The sequence below is a fragment of the Gymnoscopelus braueri genome (assembly GCF_963280865.1).
Source record: "Gymnoscopelus braueri genome assembly, chromosome: 16".
NCBI lineage: Eukaryota > Metazoa > Chordata > Actinopteri > Myctophiformes > Myctophidae > Gymnoscopelus > Gymnoscopelus braueri.
The window spans coordinates 48,973,581-48,998,149 of record NC_137616.1 but is presented as its reverse complement, the minus strand read 5'-3'; the positions used below and the strand labels follow the sequence as shown (position 1 = coordinate 48,998,149).

The following is a 24,569-nucleotide window of genomic DNA, read 5'->3' as shown; positions in this document are numbered from 1 at the left end:
TATCTCAACAGTATTCTCAAAAACGTATGTTTCTATATCAGTGGTACTCAATCTTTTTCATGTCAAGGACCCCCCAAAATTATATGTATTTGGCCGCGGACCCACATCAAAATATCTTGTTCCAGGGACCTCCCAGAAGCAAAGAATTGAGTTAAAAATGTTTGCTTTAAAAATATATATATTCAAAGATTTGCACACATTTTCACGATTTCTCAAAAAATAGCAGATCTACAAGCTCGTAGCGCGGCACTCGGTGCCGCGCTATGAGCTTGTATATCTGCTATTTTTGAATAGCCCAAAGTGTAAAATAATGCTTTTTAGCTCAAATCTAAAAATGACACAGTTCCAGGTCTTAATGGGTTAAGACATGTTAAATGAGCTACTTTCTGTCAATAAATTCTGTGCAGGTGATTATTTTTCTAAGCATCAGAGTTTGGAAGCGCTTGTTTTCAATAACGCAATGTCCTGCTGCCTCCTGCATTATGTGCAATTTAGAAACAGGTGCTACGCAGGACCGTTGAGTGATTTCCAACGAGCGCTTCCAAACTCCAACGCTCCTCCATGCTGCTCAATGTTTTGCCACTCAGTCTAGATGAGGGGGGGGGGGGTGTGTCCCGGTGGAAAAGTGGCGCATGTGCATACTCTCTATAGGTGAGTCTTAAAGGGACAGTTCAACCCCAAAAATATATTTTTTTTATCGATTAGTCACCCCATGGAGACTTGAATTCATATTTAATTTTTTGTCCCAAGACAATAATTAGATTTTTTTTTGGGTGAAGTATCCCTTTAACCTCACGTCACCAGGCTTTCCAGACGGAGGAAAGCCTGGTTTTCATTCCAAACCGGACGTGTGTTTTTTTTTATATATTTTTATGTATTGTATTATGTGTATGTATTATTATTGTGTAATTTTATTATGCTATGTTGATGAATTGAATACATACTGTAGGACCACAACGGACACAAGTCCCCAGGACTTTTTTTGACGTAATGTGCATCCATTAGTTGCGTGTGTGTGCATGTGCGTGCGTGTGTGTGCGCACAGTGGACGGAAATCGACACTGGAGGTTGTTCGGTCAGGACTACAGTCTGGCGTCCGGGGCGGTCACGAGAGTCTGTGGTGGGATTCTACCGGCTGTGGAGACAGAGCAGAGAGACACAGGCTGTCACACTGCAGTGGTGTGTTCAGCTAAAAGCAGTGGTGTGTTCAGCTAAAAGCAGTGGTGTGTACATCAAAAAGCGGTGGTGTGTTCAGCTAAAAGCAGTGGTGTGTTCAGCTAAAAGCAGTGGTGTGTTCAGCTAAATGCAGTGGTGTGTTCATCTAAAAGCAGTGGTGTGTTCAGCTAAAAGCAGTGGTGTGTTCAGCTAAAAGCAGTGGTGTGTTCAGCTAAATGCAGTGGTGTGTTCATCTAAAAGCAGTGGTGTGTTCAGCTAAAAGCAGTGGTGTGTTCAGCTAAAAGCAGTGGTGTGTTCAGCTAAAAGCAGTGGTGTGTTCACCTAAAAGCAGTGGTGTGTTCAGCTAAAAGCAGTGGTGTGTTCAGCTAAAAGCAGTGGTGTGTTCAGCTAAAAGCAGTGGTGTGTTCAGCTAAAAGCAGTGGTGTGTTCATCTAAAAGCAGTGGTGTGTTCAGCTAAAAGCAGTGGTGTGTTCATCTAAAAGCAGTGGTGTGTTCATCTAAAAGCAGTGGTGTGTTCAGCTAAAAGCAGTGGTGTGTTCAGCTAAAAGCAGTGGTGTGTTCAGCTAAAAGCAGTGGTGTGTTCAGCTAAAAGCAGTGGTGTGTTCAGCTAAAAGCAGTGGTGTGTTCAGCTAAAAGCAGTGGTGTGTTCAGCTAAAAGCAGTGGTGTGTTCAGCTAAAAGCAGTGGTGTGTTCAGCTAAAAGCAGTGGTGTGTTCAGCTAAAAGCAGTGGTGTGCAGTACAGTAGATAAAGTGAGCCTGATTGATGTTCTGTACCCAGTATGTCTGCAATCCTCCTGATGGCTGCCGTGTTAGCTCTGTATTCATTGTGTTCAGCACTGTAAGCAGAAGAGAATATCAGACACGCAAACACTCAGAATCAGAATCAGGTTTATTTGTCATTGGTCACAGATACTGATACATTTACAGGTTACAATGAAATATCATCAGTGGCCGCAGCAACTTAGTCGCGCAGCCACTATAGCTTCCCTTTTGTCACCAGTACAAGTACAGTTACAACTAATTTGTGTTCGTGCGTGAAGTGCACGGGCCGCAGCAACATGAGTCGCGCCGCCACTACCTTCCCTCCTTGCTCGAGGGGAAAATGGAAAAACAAGAGTTGTGGGTGGGGGGGGGGTGGGGGGGGAGGAGAATGGGCTTTGGCAAAAAACACTACTTCCATGCCATGCCCCCAGAAGGGAGGGGGGGGGGGGGGGGGGGGGGGGGGCGAAGGCGTGTGGTGCGAGGATATGTAAGTTCATGTGTTTATGTGTGTAAAGGGCAGGCCTAGAGTTTGTCCTTCGAATTTCAGCCGCTCATGTTATCTCTTCCGCTGGTGTCTTTGTCTTTGCGATAAACACAGCAAGTTGTGAGGCTGTGAGAGAGAGTCCTTGAGTCTGCCCCAACCCGGAGTCATAATAACAGGTGTCCATGAGGCGGGGGGGGGGGGGGGACCTTCTCCGCATTGTAGCCACCAGCTTTTTTTACTTGAGTAAAAGTACAAAAGTATTGGCATCAAAATGTACTTAAAGTACCAAATGTAAAAGTACTAAAATGTTTGAAAATAGCAGATCTACAAGCTCACAACGCGTTGTAGCTTGTAGATCGGCTATTTTCATATAGGCTAGGTATAAAATAGGGCTAAAGTGCTTAAAGTATGTTTTATAATGTAATGATATATCTGCAAAGTAACTAGTAACTAAAGTTTTCAAATAATTGTTGTGGAGTAAAAGTACAATATTTGCCTCTGAGATGTAGTGGAGTAGAAGTAAAAGTATAGACAATTGGAAATACTCCAGTAAAATAAAAGTACCTCAAAATTGTACTTAAGTACAGTACTTGAGTAAATGTACTTAGTTACTTTACACCACTGCAAACACTGACATCCAACCCCCATAGATGAGCTGTGCCACCATTTAGTTTTTTTCTATTTGTTTGTAATGTTTTGTCCTTTTCTGTATTTGTCTATGGAGTGGTCATTACTCCTCTAGTGGCTCAGATGTCTTCACAGCCTGAAGAAGGCCGTGGGGCCAAACGCTACGCGTTCACTTCACTAATTCACTGTCAGTGATGAAAAAAACCACCTGAATAAAGGCTGTTTAACGTAATCACCAGGAGAGTCCCCAACCAAAGAGAACCTTCATTACTGTATACCTTTTTTGGACTTCTGAGCACTCCAGACTCTGGTTAAAAACGTGTCTTGCCAATGTATTTATTGAATTTATTTTCTTTATTTTATTTATAAGCTGCAAGTTTCTCTGGCAAACAGGCAAATGGAAACACACTGGATTCCTGATGTATCAATATGATGTACATTCAATATTAATATTGAACAATTGTTGATCAAATTAATATGCATGTCACGTCCGATGTGAATGCAGTGGGAAATGTATAATGAAGAGAACGTGGTACTTCTTGACAATCGTATTCCATCCATGCATGCAAAAACACTATTTGTTGCAGCTATAATGTCTTAGTTACACCAGCATTGTTGTGAAGCAGTTTCCGGTTAATATGAGTGTATAAAAAGATCACTATTTTAATTTGGCAGAGCAGGCAGACATCGACGCTTTGGTGAGATACTGACAGTGGTGTTAAGTAACTAAGTACATTTACTTAAGTACTGTACTTAAGTACAATTTTGAGGTATTTTTCCTTTACTTGAGTATTTCCAATTTCCAATACTTTTACTTCTACTCCACTACATCTCAGAGGCAAATATTGTACTTTTACTCCACTACAATTATTTAAAAACTTTAGTTACTAGTGACTTTTCAGATATAAATTATGATATAATGAAACATACATTAACCACTTTAGCCCTATTTTACACCTAGGCTATTTGAAAATAGCAGATCTACAAGCTCACAACGCGTCGCATCGCTTGTAGATCTGCTATTTTCAAATATTTTGTACTTTTACTTTTGGTACTTTAAGTACATTTTAATGCCAATACTTTTGTACTTTTACTCAAGTAAATTTTGAATTCTGGACTTTTACTTGTGACGGAGTATTTTTATATTGCAGTATTGATACTTTTACTTAAGTAAAGAATTTGAGTACTTTTTCCACCACTGGATACTGAGATTATAAATGGCCGGCCCCTAAACTCCCAACCTGGAATTCTTGATAAGCTTTTGACTGTGTCCACAGAAATACAGCCTTTTTTTTTACTTATTAAATTTACAGTCTTTGGAATACAAAACAAAACAGGATATGGTCTCTGTCGGAAACCTCATACAGTATGTCCAAAACTGTTAATTTTCAGGATTCAAATTCAAAAGTAGCAAAAGTAGCAGATCTACAAGCTCGAAACGCTTGTAGATCTGCTACTTTTGGTGCTTTTGTGTAACGCTGTAGTGTGATCAAGTAGGGCATTAATGTACGGAAAAACACAAAAGGTTTGAATATGGAGATATAGAGGTTTCTGCCCGACAGTGACGATACATTACAATAATCAGTGGTGGGAAAAGTACTCAAATGTTGTACCTAAGTAAAAGTATCAATACTGCAATGTAGAAGTACTCTGTTACAAGCAAAAGTCTGGAATTCAAAATGTACTTGAGTAAAAGTACAAAAGTATTGGTATCAAAATGTACTTAAAGTACCAAAAGTAAAAGTACTTAAATGTTCGAAAACAGCAGATCTACAAGCTCACAACGCGCCGCGATGCGTCGCGTTGTGAGCTTGTAGATCGGCTATTTTCAAATAGCCTAGGTATAAAATAGGGCTGAAGTGGTTAATGTATGTTTTTTTATGTAATATATTTATATCTGCAAAGTAGGCTAACTAGTAACTAAAGTTTTCAAATAATTGTAGTGGAGTAAAAGTCCAATATTTGCCTCTGAGATGTAGTGGAGTAGAAGTAATAGTATAGACAATTGGAAATACTCCAGTAAAGTAAAAGTACCTCAAAATTGTACTTAAGTACAGTACTTGAGTAAATGTACTTAGTTACTTACACCACTGCACCTACACCACTGACAATAATACCCAATGATGGTTATCTAGGGTGTTAATAGCCCTGTGGCACTGCACCTTTAAAAGCAAACAGGTATATAAATATAGTGTATATAATTTCATATACTTACACCCTCAACTTTGTCACAGCCTCCAGACGCAGCAGAGCAGATAAGGCGTTCTTTTGTGTGTCGGATGAAAGGGCTTCATAGGTGTGCAGCTCCCCTGTGTGGTAGAAAGGTGGAACAGCAGGGAGGACATACAGGTTGATTTGACTAGAAACAAGCAGCACTGTCATCTATCTCAGTGGTTCTCAACCAGTGGTCCGGGGACCACCAGTGGTCCTTGAGGAGTTTCCAGGTGGTCCCCAGCTAAATGATGGAGTTGGTAACCAAATGGACCCTTATAGATCTTTAACTCTTGAGAGTGTAAAATGAAACCAAATGGACCCTTATAGATCTTTAATTGTTAAACATCTGCATTACTTAATTTACAAGAAATACACAATTAGAGAATGTATAGAAGAATTGTTATTTTGACAAAATCTTATCCAACGATAACAAAATATTCTATGTCGTGAGTCTGAGAGGCTAAATCTCATCAAACGGTGGTTCCGTGGCTCAAATGCCGAATAAATAATGGGCCTTGATATGAAAAAGTTTGAAAACCACTGATCTATCTGATATACTAGACCAGTGGTTCTCAAATATTTGCAGGTCAAGAGCCCCCACAATCATTATGTATCTGGATCCCCCATATGAAAATCTGCAAAGTAACTAGTAACTCCAGTTTTCATATAATTGTAGTGGAGTAAAAGTACAATATTTGCCTCTGAGATGTAGTGGAGTAGAAGTAAAAGTAATGACAATTTGAAGTACTCCAGTAAAATAAAAGTACCTCAAAATTGTACTTAAGTACAGTACTTGAGTAGATGTACTTAGTTACTTTACACCGCTGACAGTATGTGACCGTTTACATTGTTTTTTAATTGAATGGAGTTCGTGCTCACTCTGATCTCTCAGTGTCTGCTAAATGGCTGAATTGTAAAATGCACATGTAACTGGAAAACGTGTTTACCTGACAGGATGAGCCTGGTGGCCAGGCTTCGTAAAGCAGGGATAAACTGTTTTTCAGAGAACACTCGATGTCTCTCATCACACAGGTGGCTGAACACGACCTGAACACAGCAAAACACACAATGTGACTGAACACAACCTGAACACAGCAAAACACAGCAAAAATGCTTTACTTTGAGTCTACTTTTAGTTGACTTAATATGGTAAGATTTTAGTTGACTAAACTGTATTTTTGTAAGGCTGTGATGGCGTTGTAAATAATGCCTGATATATACTTCCAAAAATAGCCGATCTACAAGCTCACAACGCATCGCAGCGTGATTCATTGTGAGCATGGCTCATGTGAGCTTGGCACCCAAGCGCAGTCAAGCATGTATACTGTAAATGACTTGTCTTAGTTCTACTTGATCTCACTAGACCTCTCTTGGCCATGACACATATCGGGGAGGAGACCAGGGTAAAATGTAACACAAGGTGTATTTATTAAGAATCAGGCCTAATGACAGTAACTAAAGAAAGGTAAACCAATCATCGTATGGATCCTATGAGGTGTGTAGTCAGTGAATCAGTAGTGTAGACGTGGATGTGTGGAGCATAGTGTGGTGCGAGGTGTGTGGATGGATAGTAAGAAACATAATCATCATAAGGGCATGGAGAATGGGGGGTTGAGCTGGTGGAGACAGCAGGTCTGTTCTCCTCAGGATCTCACAGAGACTGGCAAGAGCAGGGCTTTTCAAGCCTCCTAGAGGCACCGGGCCCAGGTGCTCTCCAATTAGCCATCAGCCCAGGAGGCCACACCCGGCTCACCTATAGATGGGTTTCCCGTTGGTAAACATGAGAGGATGATGCGCGCGCAGTGGAGGGAAGAGCCTGTAGAGGGCGCTATTACCCGCAGCAGCTCTGGCCATTGCACATTGATAAAATAAATGGTCTTCACCGGGTTTAATGAAAGTAGATTAAATGATGCAGTTTGTAATATCTTCTTTACTCAATAAAAATGATTTGTCGGAAGTTGGATCTGTCTGTATATAATAGCAGCATTATGCCTATTATGCCTATAATAGCAGCATTATGCCTATCTAAATCCCGAAAATAACAATAGAGTGAATGGCACTTCCGGGTCGTTCTACCTCCCGCATGCGCAGATCGCACACTCTGCTCTGTGATGACGTCGCGCGGAAACCCATCTATAGGGCAAGAGTTAAATGCAAGGCATGCACACCCACAACCACCCAGACTAGAATATGGGGCATCACAATTTCCATCTATTTTTGTTGTTGACGAAAATGTCAGTATATTTAGTCGTAGTTTTAGTCATCATAGCTTAGTTTTTATTTAGGTTTTATTTAGTTTTTGTCAGTGGAAAAAAGGTAGTCGACAAACATTGTCCGTAATAGTTTTAGTTTTAGACGACAAAATTAACACTGGATTGAACACAACCTGAACACAGCAAACGCACAACGCTACATCAACAACATCCACAACAGAAATAAATGTAGCATTACTGACTATACTATTTATATAATGTAGATTAATAAGTGAGTAGTGACTAGTGCAGGGGTCTTCAATGTTTTCAGGCCAAGGACCCCCTAGCTGAGAGAGAAATGAAGCAGGGACCCCCTCCATATTGTATCAAATTGTGTTTCAGGTTAAACTTTTTTTGTTTACTTGGACTGCTCTCTTTTCCCTCTACACCAAACACGTCATTGCCAAAAAATAACCGATCTACAAGCTCACAACGCCTCGCGCTGCGAGGCGTTGTGAGCTTGTAGATCTGCTATTTTTGGCTAAAGTTCTCCTCAGAAAAGGGATGCTAGGGTTCAAGTGGTTAAGGTAAAAAAAATATATATATATATCACACAAAGATTTGACGGACCCCCTGTAGTAACTCTGAGGACCCCCTAGGGGTCCCGGACCCCCTATTGAAGACCCCTGGACTAGTGAGTTCAGACTTAGACTCAGTCAAACACACATTAATGTGAGACGAGTGTGATCTTGACTACGATCGATAGAGATAGGTTGTCAACTGACTTGATAAGCGTCTATGAAGGGCTGCAGTAACGCACGCAGGAAGGAAGTGGTCTGTAGCCCCGCCTCCGCCTCCGTCACTTCCTGCTGGCTGGTGTGGATCGCCCCACATCTCCTCAGATGGGAGCACGCCTCCTGGAAGTCCTGACGGGACGCACATGAACAACAATCAGCAATGAAACGTAGAGCTATGGCGACAGCTGGTGCTTTTTAAAGACGGGGTGCCGTGATTTTCAGTGATCCCCCCCCCCCCTAAAACATAATCATCAGGTATTATGGTTATACTAGGAGGAAGATTTTTTTTCAAAAAAAGTGTACAGAAAGTGTTAAAATTATGTTTTTATGTGGACACGCCTCCAGTTCATTAAGTATAGAGCATCGCAGTTCCCGCCCACTTCCTGGTTTTTCGTGGTGCCGGAAGGAACAACTCAATGCATTTTTCCATTGACATTTCCAAAAATATTTATATCTATTAATTTAAGCCTCGAATCAAGCCATCATGACATGACATGAATCATGACCATAAAACTTTTTTTTCTGTGATTTATTTTATTTTATATTTAATTATATGATATACTATATTAAATAAATACCCTTTGTTTTGCCGTTTTCAAAAAAAAATAATCACAGAATCAAACGTTTTATGGTCATGATTCATGTCATGTCATGATGGCTTGATTCGAGGCTTAAATGAATAGATAAAATTATTTTTGGAAATGTCAATGGGAAAAATGCATTGAGTTGTTCCTTCCGGCACCACGAAAAACCAGGAAGTGGGCGGGAACTGCGATGCTCTATGGCGACAGCTGGTGCTTTTTTAACGATTTACACCATGAAACGGCACACTCTGAAACTGTCTTGATCAATATTATAGAGCAGTGGTTTTCAACCTTTTTCATGTCAAGGACCCCTAAATTGATATATATATTTGGCCGCGGATCCCCATCTGAAAATGTTTTGTGCCAGGGACCCCCAGAAGCAAAGATTTGAGTAAAAAAAATTTGCTTTAAAAAATATATACATTCAAAGATATACACACATTTTCAAGATATTTCAAAAATAGCAGATCTACAAGCTCATAGCGTGGCACTCGGTGCCGCGCTATGAGCTTGTAGATCTGCTATTTTTGAATAGCCAATGCTAAGTGGTTAAAATGATTGTGACGCTATGTTAACTAATTTCGCTGGGGACCCCCTGGCACCCCCCCCACGGACCACTGGTGGTCCCCGGACCACTGGTTGAAAACCACTGTTATAGAGTACCGAAATACCTGACATCAAAGCCACACCCCCTGGAAGTATTTTTTTTCCCATTCTGAATCCCCTTATAAATCATGTCATATAAGCATTGTGTTCCACATTTATTTTTATACAAGTCTGACGATTCTGCCAGAGAGGTATAGCTCAGTAAATTGTTTACATTTATTTATATTTGATACAGTCTGTGTCTGGAGAAAATTGCATTAATCAGAAGTAACGTTAAAAAACTACAGCATAGGGAATCACGTGCTTCACTGTCCCCACTGAAGTATGTCATGTCATGTCAAAAACATTCCTCAGATTCCTCTTAGATCTCATGATATTTTGTCATCAGTGTGTGTTGTTATTATTACTATTTAGTTTGTCTGGTGAAACAACTGACAATTGACAACGCTACTCTCCTATAGAAAGAAAATATGGAATGCAACACAACGTGGCGCTGATTACGTGTGCCGTAACGGGAGATGTAGTCGTTCAGGTCAAGCCAGAGAATTGTAGTTGATTTATTTCCTTACTCTTTGGATGAATTTTTGTTTTGTTTTTGACGTCAGACTATGGTGTAGTGTGTGTGTAGTGTGTGTGTGTGTGTGTGTGTGTGTGTGTGTGTGTGTGTGTGTGTGTGTGCGTGTGTGCGTGTGTGTACGTGTGTGCGTGCGTGTGTGCGTGTGTGTACGTGTGTGTGTGTGTGTGTACGTGTGTGTGTGTGTGTGTGTGTGTGTGTGTCACTTACCTCAGAACACCTGTGAGGAACAAAGATGAAGTCATTGGAGAAGATCTCCTGCAGGAAGCTGAAGTAACTCAGGAGGTCAACTGAGAACACAGAGGTACACCACACAACAGGAAATGAGACAATGAGTGTGCGTGTGTGCGTGAGTGCGTGCGTGCATGCGTGTGTGCGTGTGTGTGTGTGTGCAGGGGTGGATTACCTTCATTATTGAATATACATTTCTTGTCAAAGGGCTATTCATGCCATTCATGTCCATAGGGCATAGCAGTGGCGGCAATGTCGTGGTGCCCATTAATTTTTTTCCCATAGAGATTTCCGAAAATATTTATAGGCGATTAATTATTTTAAGCATGGAAGCTTAAAGTTGGCATTTCACTTAAAACACTTCTGGGGTCATTAAAACTATTATATTCAGGCTTTTTGTTTGTCTGTGCGTGTGCATGTGCACGTGCGTGTGTGTCTTGCGCGCGTGAGCGTGCGTGCGTGCCTGTGTGCGTGCACACTCACCTTTGCGTGTGCTCTTGGTGACGTGCATGGCCACGGCCAGCAGGGCTGGACGGATGAATACGTGCAGCGCCTGATTCCTGTGGGATCCCACCATGATCGCAGCCGCCGCTGTCTTGGCCACGCCCTCCTCCCGACTGATTGGCCGCTTCCCTGCTGGCCCCTCCTCCTCAACCAGGTAGACACGCCCCTCTGTGCGGCGAACCACTGTGTGATGTAGGGCCATGCTGGACAACATCACGTCTGAGGCGGGTACTTGTCCTGGACAGCAAGGTTATTAAAGTTTTGTACTTTGTCATTCGTTTTGGACCCTTATAGGTCCATCTGGTTCCATTTGAATGTTCTCAGAGTTAAAGGGATAGTTCACCCAAAATACATATTATTTTCTATCGCTTTTGTAACCCTTTTTTTACTCTCCCTCTGCCAGCCTAGGGAGAGCCCAGAACTGAGCTCATGCTTCCTTCCTAACTGAGGAGTTAGCAGGCCGCTTCTTATCACCTGACAGGGGGGAGTTTCCCCGGTAGGACGTAGCGCGTGGAAGGAACACGTTATTCCAACCAGTTCCTTTCCCCTCCATCAGGCGCCCTGGCTGACCAGGGGGAGGCAGTATAGAGACCAGGATTACTGCATGAACACGGGGAGAACATGCAAACTCCACACAGAAAGGCCCTTTCGCCTAGCCTGGTAAACCCCCCTCCCTCCGGAAATTTCATTTGCATTTGATTTCAGGAAGGAGTCTGGCCTGAAGGCTTGCCTGGGCGTTTCTAGCCCGTTCACCAAATAGACGAGCCTATCAGCGTCGTCGCTCATCGTTCTGTGATTGACAGCGAAAGTTGGCCAATCAGGTGGCGAGTTCGAGTGAGCCCGAATGGAACCGAGTGCAGCCTAAGTACAGCCGACCAAAAACGAACGGCAGCCATCTTTATTGACCGCAGTGTTTTCTACTCTCTTAAACTTCAAAACGCTCTCAAACTTATATTTTGAGGCACGGAATATACTTTTAAGATATCGTTTGGATAGAATTTAGTTGTTTAACTTCATATATGTGGTCAATTAATCATGACAGAGCCTATTTAAAAATAAAAATTCAGAGAACCGGCAGGGGCGGGCAGTGACACGCATGTATCCGAATAAGGCAACCTATTTTGGGCATGGCCGTCTCAAAAGTCCCGTTGCGTCACATTAGTCTGGAGGTGGTAAAAATGCACTGGCTGAAGGGGAACACTGCTGATTGGCTGAAGGGGTTGTCAGTCAACGGTATTACTCCCGCCCAACTCCAGCCCACAGCCAAATTGCCGAATGGGCGATCATGCCAGACTCACTCCTGAAATAAATTACAAATGAGATTTCAGAGAGAGGGTTTGGGCACTGATGACGCGGAGGAGAGGACACGCCCCCAGCGCCCACAGCGTCCCCGGCGGGAATCGAACCCAGGACCTTCTAGCTGTGAGGCGACAGCGCTACCCCTGAAATAAAAACTTCCATCCATCTACCCACCTGGCCAGTTGAGGCGGGCTCCAAAGTCCAGGGCCAGCTTCCTGAGCCAGAGGGTTCTCTGGACGAGTTGGTCCCATGCCAGGCCCTCCTCTATGAGCGTGAGGGCGGGCTTCGGGTGCGATGGCAGACCCTCCCCTGCGAGGGGGAGGAGGAGGGTGGGCTTCTGGAGCAACAGGCAGGCCATCAGAGACCACGGGCTGAGGACAGAGCCTTCCTCCTGGACACGCAGCACCAGATGAGCCAGCCAGCTGACACAGTCCTGAGTGTCTGTGCTGGGCTTCTGAGGCAGGTCTCTGAGGGGTGGGAGGAGACACAATGAGGGGTGGGAGGAGACACGATGAAGACACACGTGATGATGACGTCATAAAGTACATGTTAACTCATTGACTGCCAATAATGAGATTTCTCGTCATTTTTCACCTTGGAGAAAAATTAGCTCCCACTCCTATTAGGCTCTATGCTCAGCAGCCATATTGGAAAGAAATTGGTCCTCTCTCTTACTTCCTTCGGTGTTACCAATTATACTCATTAAGGCTCTGTTCCATTTTTATGTAGCGCAGTGGTTCTCAAACATAACTCTGAGTGTGTACAAATGGAACCAAATGGACCATTTGTACACTCTCGGAGTTACACACCCATAAGGGGGCATTTGGAACCCCCTCAAGGACCCATGAGGGTCCCTGGACCACACTTTGAGACCCACTGGTGTAGCAGAGTGTTTTGTGAGATACTTAGGTTACACAGCACTGCCACCTACTGGGATGAATGCAAAGTTATCCCTGCTTCTGACCAGCCTGAATTCATGCAATCCTTTATGTACAGTTTGTTAATATAAAAATGTAGCCTATTTTCATTTGACTTTTTTTTTAAAAGTATGATGACCACATGAACCCTGGCGCCCTTATTTTGGACACATATAAAAAAAAGGTTTTGATTAAAAAACAATAGAATATCTGCATCTACAATCTACATGCGTCACATTGTAAGAAAATGCCCCCCATATGTTTTTTTTGCAAATCAAACCCTGGGTCTACCTTTTAAAATATGACACAGCGTCAGACAATATTTCCAGATATGACAGATAGATATAGATATGATGAATGTACCTTGGAATGAGGTTGTACTGCCAGCGGTTAATCTTGCCCTGAGTCAACTGTCTGACTGATAGTGGACGGCCAAAGTTCACATGCATACTGCCGTAGTCCTCCTGCAGTACCCTGGTAGCCTTCAGCAGACCCTGGACACACACACACACACACACACACACACACACACACACACACACACACACACACACACACACACACACACACACACACACACACACACACACACACACACACACATTTAATCATCAATTATCTGACTGATAACAGATTACAGTATTTCATCGCAAAAACCTTGTATCTGTATTTTTTTTATTATTTTTTTTATCTACAAGCTCATAACGTGTTGCAAGGTGGCACATTAGGAGGCTTGTGCGTGCGTGCGTGCGTGTGTGTGTGTACCATGTAACATATTTGGGCTTGGGGATCCCCAATAACTCCTGGTGTGTGTGTGTCTGCGTGTGCATGTGTGCGTGTGCGCGCGCGTGTGTGTGTGTGTGTGTGTGTGTGTGTGTGTGTGTGTGGTGTACAATGGTGGTCTCTTTGGGCTTGGGGACCCCCAGTAGCTCGTAGTGTGTGTGTGTGTGTGTGTGTGTGTGTGTGTGTGTGTGTGTGTGTGTGTGTGTGTGTGTGTGTGTGTGTGTGTGTGTGTGTGTGTGCGTGCGTGCGTGCGTGCGTGCGTGCGTGCGTCAGGGGTCGCGCTAGGATTTTAATCTGCCGGTCCCAATGTCCGGAATGATTCAAATTTATCGGACATCTGATAAAAATACCGGTCATAATTATGTTTATGCATTAATTACAAGCAGATGCATAAATACAGCCTAACACTTAGGCCTACAGCATTATAATTTGGATCGAGCTATTTGAACATGAACCACGATGAACGAGTAATATAAACATTTTATATAGCAGGGTCATCTGGCACAAATACATTAATTACCTTACCTATCATTTGCGCATGCTGCGTGCGTAATGATTTCTCAATAATCAATTTCAGACTTTGAACGCATTTTCTAATCAGCTGACAGCTTACCTGTTAGGACAATAAATTATAGGGCAATAAATGATAGACCACTACTCACTCACAGGAGGTTATACTGTATAGTTAGGCAGTGGATGCCATCGTGCATCTGGCTGGGACAGCCGTGGGAAAGTTGATGAGTTGTGAGAATCTTGTCGTCTCCTCATAGAGCTATTCAGTTCAAAGTGGTAACGTTTTAACGTGTCCCCCTCATAGAGTTAAAAATAGGTCCACGATTATGATTAACGTCGTGTTTCATCTGGATGCCACAGCTGCAGTAGCCTATAGCTGTTGCGAAGAGTTACGCATCTGTGTTGGATGTTTCATCATGTTAAACTGTAGTAGAGCAACTTGCCAACTTTACTCACAAGTGCCCTTGTAGTAGCCTAGTGTCTGTGACATATTCTAACTCGTAATGATACAACTTGTGCGTGACTGACTGTTAAATACACAACTTTATATAATATAACCGGACTGCCAGCCGGACTGCCAGCCTGATCTCCAGACATCTCCGTAACATTGCACGGATCCAGTGCACTTCATTCCGTGGATAGTCGCCTAGAAACCCCGAAATTGCGTGCATATGTACGGCGAGTCCCACGGTGGGCGTAACCAGTCGCAACCCGGAAAAACCCGGAAGCAGAGCAGTCCCCACAACAAAATCTACGATTCTGTGCCTATCGGTACAGAATCGTAAACGGCGCTGAGTAGGCACAAGGGAATGTCGCAACGTTCGGGACGGCAACTCGCTCGCTTTAGCTCGCTCGGTGGCCCCTTACGTGGCGACAATTCCCTTGAGACTGTGCGCCTCCGAAATGGTTTAGTCACAATGGGGGAGATGCGAGGCGGCTATGCACGGAATTTCGGGTTTTTCCGTGTCTATTCACGGAATTTCAAAAACGTTCAAAGAGAACGTTTCCTCTGGAGATCTGGTTGGGACTGCAGTCTCTGTCTGACTGCCGTCAGCCCGCCGTCTGACCACAGAGTTATAATATATAGCGACAACTACGCAGCAGCATAGAGGTATAAGCGCAGCAGCAACAACAACTCTCCTTCACAATAAAGTGTCTCCCATTTAACTCCCAGTAGAGCACATTTTACACTGGTTATTATTAACAGGAAATAGGTGTAACTTAACAGCGTGTGACACACTCTTTCGTTCTCTCTCTCTCTCTCTCTCTCTCCCAGAAACACACACACGCAGCGTGTGTGTGACACGCTGTAGAGAGAGAGAGAGAGAGAGAGAGAGAGAGAGAGAGAGAGAGAGAGAGAGAGAGAGAGAGAGAGAGAGAGAGAGAGAGAGAGAGAGAGAGAGAGAGAGAGAGAGAGAGAGAAGCAAAGGATTTGAAATGTGCCTGATTTGCGGTGATAATTAATGAACGTGCCGTGTCATTGTCAACCGGTCAGGATGTCCGGAGAGATTTATTTTATCCGGTCTTTGTCATAAGAAATCGGTCAAAACCGGCAATTATCGGACTAACGCGACCTCTGGCGTGCGTGCGTGCGTGTGTGTGTGTGTAGTGTACCATGGTGGTCTCTTTAGGCTTGGGGACCCCCAGCAGCTCGTGGGCCAGCAGGGCTTCCTCCAGCACACGGTCGTAGCTGATGCTGATGGGAACCAGAGTGATGTCATAGACCTCTCCTTTGAAGAAGGGCTCCACCACCATTTGCATCATACCTGCGCACACACACACACGTGTGCACACACACACACACACACACACACACACACACACACACACACACACACACACACACACACACACACACACACACGTGTGCACACACACACACACACACACACACACACACACACACACACACACACACACACACACACACACACACACACGTAAAGCAAAGCAACGATCACATACACACAATAGCAGAGAAGAGCATAGTGAAAATAGCTGATCTTAGACTTGCACGCACACGCACACACACACACACACACACACACACACACACACACACACACACACACACACACACACACACACACACACACACACACACACACGCAAGGGATTTTAAGACTCACCTAACTTGGGCGTTAAAGACTTGAGCGTGCGACTCCTCAGTCCCTCCACGTAGAACTCCACAGGAGCCAGACCTTTCTGCACACAGCATTATGTTTACATCAGTGTTAATGTACACGTACAATATTAAGGGATTTAACACAATACAGCTGCTCAGGGGGAAAAAAATGATTTGCACAACAGTAGACTTGGAAGTCTTGGACTGTTTATTTGAGTTGCAATGAAATGATGCACAGCCTGCGTAGCTAGTTCAGGCAGTCAACTCAAGGCAGCATGTGACTGACCAGTCACATGCTCTCTTCTCCTGATCTGGGCGGCTATTTAATCTTCTCTGCCTACCTGTCATTCTGGCTTCTCTCCTGGCTGTGCTGCTGCTGCTGTCTCTCTGCTGTCTGTTAATGACCATCAAGTTTGCAATCCCACCGCCTCCCCGGCATCCACCTGTAGGCTCTGTTTCTAGATCCCCCTTGGGGGGGGGTCTTAATTCATTCCCTGTAATTCTATTTGGCATGTAACATTAATTCAAATGTTCATGCTTACAGGGAATGAATAGATTCAGAGCCCTGACGCCAAACTATGCCTCATATATCTATGCTCAATTATGCTCAATAAAAATATATTCTAAATTCTGCCCGACAGCAGCAATATAGTGTTTATGCTCTGCTTGCCAAGCAGAGCATAACAGAGAACAAGTAAAACCAAATGGAACAGATATTTCTCACCCTCACGATGGTTTTGACGTACTCAGACAGCACAGCCCAGTATAACTTGTCAGAGCCGATGCTCCGGCGGATAAAAAACGCTCCGGAGCGACGCAGGATATGTCCGACCAGCTTCATCCCCGCGAGAGCTGCAGGAAGACAACGAGAGTAGGAGGTGCAACAGTTAATCAAATAATCATAATCAATGATTTACAAATTACAATAATGGATAATGATTTTTTTATTAAAATAAGTGATTTCAAAATGTAAAAAGCCGAGTGGCTATTTTGAGAATGTCGAAAAGTGTTTAATAGGGCTTACGTGGTTAATCAGACTAATTAATTCAGTCTATTATTTAAAATAATCTATTAGAATGTGTGTGCGTTGATCATTGACATATAATGAATAAAAGTTATTGTTCTATTGATACATCTTTCAATTAATCTAGTAATGGAGAAGCACTTTTTTTTTACGATTGCTAAGAAAGCAGTTGATATTTTGCAGCCCTATACTGTGACGCTTCGGTTTGAAATAGATACTTGCGAACTCCAGCAGCGATGACAGGCAAGGGGAGGTCGTAGGTGAACAGGATGTAGGAGATAACCAGGAAGTCCACGTAGCTTCTGTGATTGGGCATCAAGATGACAGGATGCTCCTGAATGGCTTCCTGGAGCTGTGGGAGGAGTCAAACCACCACGTCAGACAACCTCGTACATCGTCTACTGTTCGGGATTCAAATTCAAAAACAGCAAAAGTTGTATATCTTATACTTTTGATGCTTTTGCGTGATGCTATGATCACGTAGGCCGTTAATTTAGGTTGTTGCTTGCCAACATGAACAGATCTACAAGCTGACAAGGCGTCGATAGGTTGTAGATCTTTACTTTTCGGCAAACGGTGCGTAAGGAAATTGAGGAGCTGTCCTGGTGCTGAAACACGTAGAACAAGGTCATATCAGGACCATAACTATCGGTCATTTTCTTTCTTTTTTTATCAATAACTATTTCAGATTCATACTTTGTTGTATGACAGTGTCGTGCAAAAGGAGAGAAAATGGCTGATCTACAAGCTCCCATCGTCAGCTATGTTGCTCCTTTAGAACATGTTGGAACTGTGGACTATACTTCATAAAATATTCGCCTATAGCAGTGGTTCTCAAAGTGGGGTCCAGGGACTCTCCGGGTTCCTTAGGGGGTTTTAAATGGACCCGTACATGTCTGTAACTCTGACAGTGTACAAATGGAACCAAGTGGACCCGTAAAAGTTTGAGAAACACTGGCCTAGAGTGATCACTAAATAGGGAGGCCATGCAGCTTGAAATGGATTAAGTGTATCTTGGTTTTTATTAACAGAATGAATTAATAGAATGTTAACGTTTCGAGTAATAGAAAGCCTGCAGTTTCTATTAGCTTGGATACGCCAATTTGATGATGTCACTGGTAGGCGGGTTTATGAACTGTCCACAGCCCTTCTCTGAGACACAGACGGGGTAGGCACACACACACTCTCACACACACACACACACACACACACACACACACACACACACACACACACACACACACACACACACACACACACACACACACACACACACACACACACACACACACACACACACACACACACACACACACACAGCACACACACACAGCACAAAACAAAGGCAACCTGAGCTCTCCCTCTGCATCTAAATATAGCGCTGGACGGTGCTAGATGTCAGCACTCTGTTTAGTTCAATATCTGAATGTGATTCTGCAGTTATCAGAGGATCCCTCAATCATGATAACATGTCAACAATTTAACTTGAGTTCCTATAAATATGTTAATGAATTAAAAAGAATGTGCAGTATCTCAAAATGCTAAAATAATTATATTTAAGTTATTCGTATTGTTTACAATGCCTAAAAGGCAAACAGGTTATTATTTTTCACTCTCCTAGATTTGTTTAAATTAAACACTGGTATCGACTCGGTACTCTGTACCCGATACGCAAGCAGAGGTGTAAAGTAACTAAGTAGATTTATTCAAGTACTGTACTTAAGTACAATATTTTGGTATTTTTTTTACTTCTATTTTCCAGTACTTTTACTTCTACTCCATTACATCTCAGAGGCAAATATTGTACTTTTACTCCACTACAATTGTTTGACAACTTTAGTTACTAGTTACTTTGCAGACATTAATTATATTATAAAACATACTTTAACCACTTTATACATCGGCTATTTGAAAATAGCCGATCTACAAGCTCACAACGCGTCGCGATACGACGCGTTGTGAGCTTGTAGATCTGCTATTTTCAAAGGTTTTGTACTTTTACTTTTGGTACTTTTATCGGTACATCTCTAGTCCTTGACACTCAAAAGGGATTGAGAAGCACCGTGTTGTAGTGGTTCTCTGTGAGCAGACCTGGTGGAGGCCCTCCATGTTGACGTGGACGTGTGAGAAGATCCTCTTCAGCACCTTGCTGAGGGTGAAGCCCATCAGCCTGATGAAGCCCAGCTGCAGGTTGTGAGACATCTCCTCCACCATGCCGGCAGCCTCCACCTGCACCTCCTCCACCGAGGAGCCCGTCTCCTCCGCCACCTATGTGATATAGAAACGTAGATACCTCATTGAGCCATATTATATGCGTCACTGCGGCCGCCATATTTTAAGGTTCAGTCTTCCAAAGTGTTTTACCTACTGAGGAAGGCTGATTATTATAATTTTTTTCTAACTTAGATTTCATTAGAGTCATCAGCGCCCATACCCTAGGTGGGGTTGGTGAAAGGCCCTACTCTGTGTGGAGTTTGCATGTTCTCCCCGTGTCTCCTATGATAGTTAATACCCTCACAAAAACATGTAGTAATCCTGGTCACTATACCGCCTCCCCCTGGTCAGCCGGGGCGCCTGATGGAGGGGAAAGGAACTGGTTGGAATAACGTGTTCCTTCCACGCGCTACGTCCTACCGGGGGAACTCCCCCCTGTCAGGTGACAAGAAGGCTTGTTGGCTCTCATGCATTGAAGGAGGCATGAGCTCGGCCCTCTGCTCCCTAGGCTGGTGGGGGGAGTGTAGCGCCCAGGATCACTTAGAAAATTGGCACCGGGTGAAAAAGGGGTTTCAAAATCGTGGGTTAAAAAATGTATTAAAAAAATATTTGATTCGCTTTTATTTGTGAACATTTAACTCTGAAGCAAAAAAAAAAGAAAAAAAGTATACATTCCAATTGGTCGGACTAACACACGCACGGATGCACGCACGCGCGCGCACACACACACACACACACACCTCTCTGGTGATGTATCGGAGGTGCTGGGACTGCAGCACAGCTGTGTTGAGGTCTCTAGCCGTGTAGGGGGGAGGGGCTCCTCTGTAGGGGGAGGGCTTAAACGTCCTGAAGGCGTGGCCAAGGTCACTGCCCCGCCTCCTCTCCTCCAGAATATCCACAAACCCCTCCTTCTCCTCCTCCTCCTTCTCCTTCTCCTTCTCCTTCTCCTTCTCCTTCTCCTTCTCCTCTTCCTCCTCCTCCTCCTTCTCCTCTTCTTCCTCCTCCTCCTCCTCGTCCATGCCTGTCCTGTCTGAATCCATATTCTGGGGGACAGAGAGTGTTGTTAGTGGGGTGTGTGTGTGTGTGTGTGTGTGTGTGTGTGTGTGTGTGTGTGTGTGTGTGTGTGTGTGTGTGTGTGTGTGTGTGTGTGTGTGTGTGTGTGTGTGTGTGTGTGTGTGTGTGTGTGTGTGTGTGTGTGTGTGTGTGAGTGTGTGTGTGTGTGTGGATTCAAACATCTTAAAGTGCTGTACGTGATATTTTTTGTCAAAATAAGTGTTAAATACAATAAATAGCTCTATATTCCCCTAGCAATCACATAGAGTATGTGTTCAGTAACACAAGGTCTCAGCTTCTTTATCAAACATAAAATACAAGTTTCAGGTTGAGATGCCAATTTCATCCAATCAGGACAGAGAACTCGATTGATAACTAAATAATAAAAATCTGTATTCATAGAGACATGAATGCAGTTCAAAGGGCTTTACAGTAAAATGGTCATCAGAATGACCATCATACGGGATTAGGCCTACTGTACAACTGGAACACTATAAAAGATGATACATGATCTTTGTGCTCTTTGCTGACGAAATTGTAAACCCACCTGAAAATGTATTTTCTGTTCACTAAAGAGCTGGAGAGGCTCTTTTGTGCGTGCGTGCGTGCGTGTGTGCGTGCGTGCGCATGTGTTTGTGTGTGTGTGTGTATGCATGCGCGCACGTGTGTGTGTGTGTGTGTGTGTGTGTAAGCAATGATTATCAGAATATAAACCTTAAACTTTTAACAACAACAAAAAACATAAAATATATATATAACTTACAGGACCTTTAATAAAATAATAATAATAATAATAATCAAATCAAATAATACAAAATAAACAACTTTAAAATCATCATTCTACTCTCCAGGTGCTAAATAACAACGACTGAAAGGAACTTGTTATTGATAACTAAACTAGGGCAAAGTTTACAGTGTCTTAAGACGCCTCCTCTCTATTGGGCCAGCCAGGGTCTGTTTACCAAAGACAAAGGCTGTGACTAGGCTGTAAATAGGGCATTAGCCTAATTAGACTGTGGACTTTAGCACACTAAAGCATTTCTGTCTTCAAACCGTTTGCATGTTGACTTCAACCTGAAACACACATACAGCCTAAAGAAGAAGGTCATGTTACAGTGGTGGAAAAAGTACTCAAATTCTTTACTTAAGTAAAAGTACCAATACTGCAATGTAAAAATAATCTGTTACAAGTAAAAGTCCAGAATTAAAAATGTACTTGAGTAAAAGTACAAAGGTATTGGCATCAAAATGTACTTAAAGTACTAAAAGTAAAAGTACTAAATATTTGAAAATAGCAGATCTACAAGCTCACAACGCGTCGCGATGCGACGCGTTGTGAGCTTGTAGATCTGCTATTTTCAAATAGCCTAGGTATAAAATAGGGTTAAAGTGGTTAATGTATGTTTCGTTATTATCATAATTTATATCTGAAGAGTAACTAGTAACTAAAGTTTTCAAATAATTGTAGTGGAGTAAAAGTACAATATTTGCCTCTGAGATGTAGTGGAGTAAAAGTATTGGAAATTGGAAATACTCAAGTAAAGTAAAAATACCTCAAAATTGTACTTAAGTAAATGTACTTAGTTACTTTCCACCACTGGGTCAAGTAATGTCCTCCTCTGAACTCCCAAACGTAAATGTCCGTTGATGTGATCAGGATACAGAGTAACGGTCATTTAATGACAGTTACTCTGTATCCTGTGCAGTGGTGGAAAAAGTACTCAAGTTTTTTACTTAAGTAAACTTATCAATACTGCAATGTAGAAATACTCACAAGTAAAAGTCCGGAATTCAAAATGTACTTGAGCAAAAGCAAGAAAGTATTGGCATCAAAATATACTTAAAGCACCCAAAGTAAAAGTACAAAATGTTTGAAAATAGCAGATCTACAAGCTCACAACGCGTCACATCGCAACGCAATGTAGATCGCGTCGCTGTAGATCAGCTATTTTCAAATAGCCTAGGTATAAAGTAGGGCTGAAGTGGTTGATGTATGTTGTATAATATCATAATCTGCAAAGTAACTAGTAACTAAAGTTTTCAAATAATTGTGGTGGAGTAAAAGTACAATATTTGGATCCGAGATGTAGTGGAGTAGAAGTAAAAAATCTTGGAAATTGGATATAATAAAGTAAAGTAAAAAATACCAAAAAATGTGACTTAAGTACAGTACTTGAGTAAATGTACTTAGTTACTTTCCACCACCACTGCATCATCCAACTATAGAACACTAGACAGCAGAAGGAGTGTGTAAGCCTTACCCAGCTCTGTGGTGTGTAGAGAGAGAGAGAGGAGTCTGTCTTCATGCAGGAGGAGGCAGTGAGCTGCTGGAGGAGGAAACACCGGCTCTCACAGGGCGAGGGCAGACAGACAGGCAGACAGACAGACAGACAGACAGGCAGACAGACAGGCAGACAGACAGACAGACAGAGCAGACAGACAGACAGACAGACAGTGCAGAGTGCAGACAGTGCAGTGCAGTGCAGGGTGCAGCAGAGCACCAGCAGAGCACCCTTGAGGACTCACTCCGGTCCAAACCAATAGCGTCCCAGGATTTCACTCACTCCTCCTGCAACTGTAAACTAATCCCTCTGCCTCAGCCTGCATTCAGTGCTGTGTGCAGGGCAGGCAGCTCCCCTTTAGATTATAGGCTAAACCCTGTGTTTTATGCAGAGGTCTTCAACAGGGGGTCCGCGACCCCTAGGGGGTCCGCGGGGGTACTGCAGGGGGTCCGCGAAATTGCTGTTTGATTAAACAATATTTTTGTTTGAAAAAAAAAAACATTTTTTTCTTTATTTTTTTCAAAATGTCAAATTGTCTTTAAACATAACATGAATCCATAGCAAACAGATAAATGGAGGCACAATGCACAATAACATGGTATGTTTATACATATTTTGTAGAGAATTTTTTGTTTTGCACACCTACTGGGGCAGGTACGTGCGTATAGGAGCAGGCAATATAAAACACAATTGTATACATAAATATACAATATATGACCCCCTACGAGGTAGGGGGTCCCTGCTCCATCTCCCCATCAGTTTGGGGGTCCCTGGCCTGAAAAGGTTGAAGACCCCTGCTCTATAGGCCTATCAGTGGTTTTCAACCTTTTTCATGCCAAGGACCCCTAAATTGATATACATTTGGCCGCGGACCCCCATTCGAAAATCGTTTTGTGCCAGGGACCCCCAGAAGCAAAGATATCAGTTATTTTTTGCTTTAAAAAAAATATGAATATTCAAAGATATGCACACTTTTTCAAGGTTTTTCAAAAATAGCAGATCTACAAGCTCATAGCGCAGCACCCAGTGCCGCGCTACGAGCTTGTATATCTGCTATTTTTGAATAGCCAAAGCTAAGTGTTTTGTTTTGTAATTATTTCATTGTGATATTTATTATCTGATTAAGGTTAAGTTCATTTGTCAAAAAATAAATAAAAACATTTTGAGGATGTAGTTGTGAGTAGGAAGGAAAGAACCAGGAGAGGGCAGTAATGTTAAACACATTCATTCACAGAGTTCACCCAAAGACTGACTGACACACATCACTGACACCGACAACACCAAGCCGACCCACAAACTGATCCTCTAACAACCTTTTGTACCTGCTCACCTGCCAACTACTAGACCAATCAGAGAAGGTCTCAATAACCGGGGCCATTAACACAACAGGTGGCATCAATCACCCTTCATTTAGAGATAAACTGAATGATACTGGGCCAAAAAAATAATTATTATTAATTAATTTGCCCATTATAAGCAAGCTTTCCCTCTGCTAAACAAACACATATTGAGGAAGTTATTAGAGGGAGGGAAATTCCTTCTTAGAAATTAACAATAATAACCATAAAATCACCCACAACAATACATTTTAAAGGCTCTGGCAGGTCA

The 24,569-nt window shown here is 42.8% G+C and overlaps 1 protein-coding gene across 1 annotated transcript; it reads right to left on the bottom strand.

Moving 5' to 3' along the window:
* Positions 1-1,048: 1,048 nt before the first annotated feature.
* On the bottom strand, positions 1,049-24,339 carry gnpat2 (glyceronephosphate O-acyltransferase 2; the record flags this gene model as incomplete). Its single annotated transcript, XM_080452904.1, has 16 exons — positions 1,049-1,135; positions 1,951-2,012; positions 5,265-5,358; positions 6,211-6,310; positions 8,241-8,381; positions 10,227-10,306; positions 10,731-10,988; positions 12,225-12,517; positions 13,331-13,461; positions 15,878-16,029; positions 16,393-16,468; positions 17,113-17,240; positions 17,635-17,764; positions 19,504-19,680; positions 20,367-20,615; positions 24,292-24,339. The coding sequence occupies 16 exons, from the start codon at positions 24,337-24,339 to the stop codon at positions 1,083-1,085; spliced, it is 2,172 nt and encodes a 723-aa protein (XP_080309030.1). The 3' UTR covers positions 1,049-1,082.
* Positions 24,340-24,569: the final 230 nt, after the last annotated feature.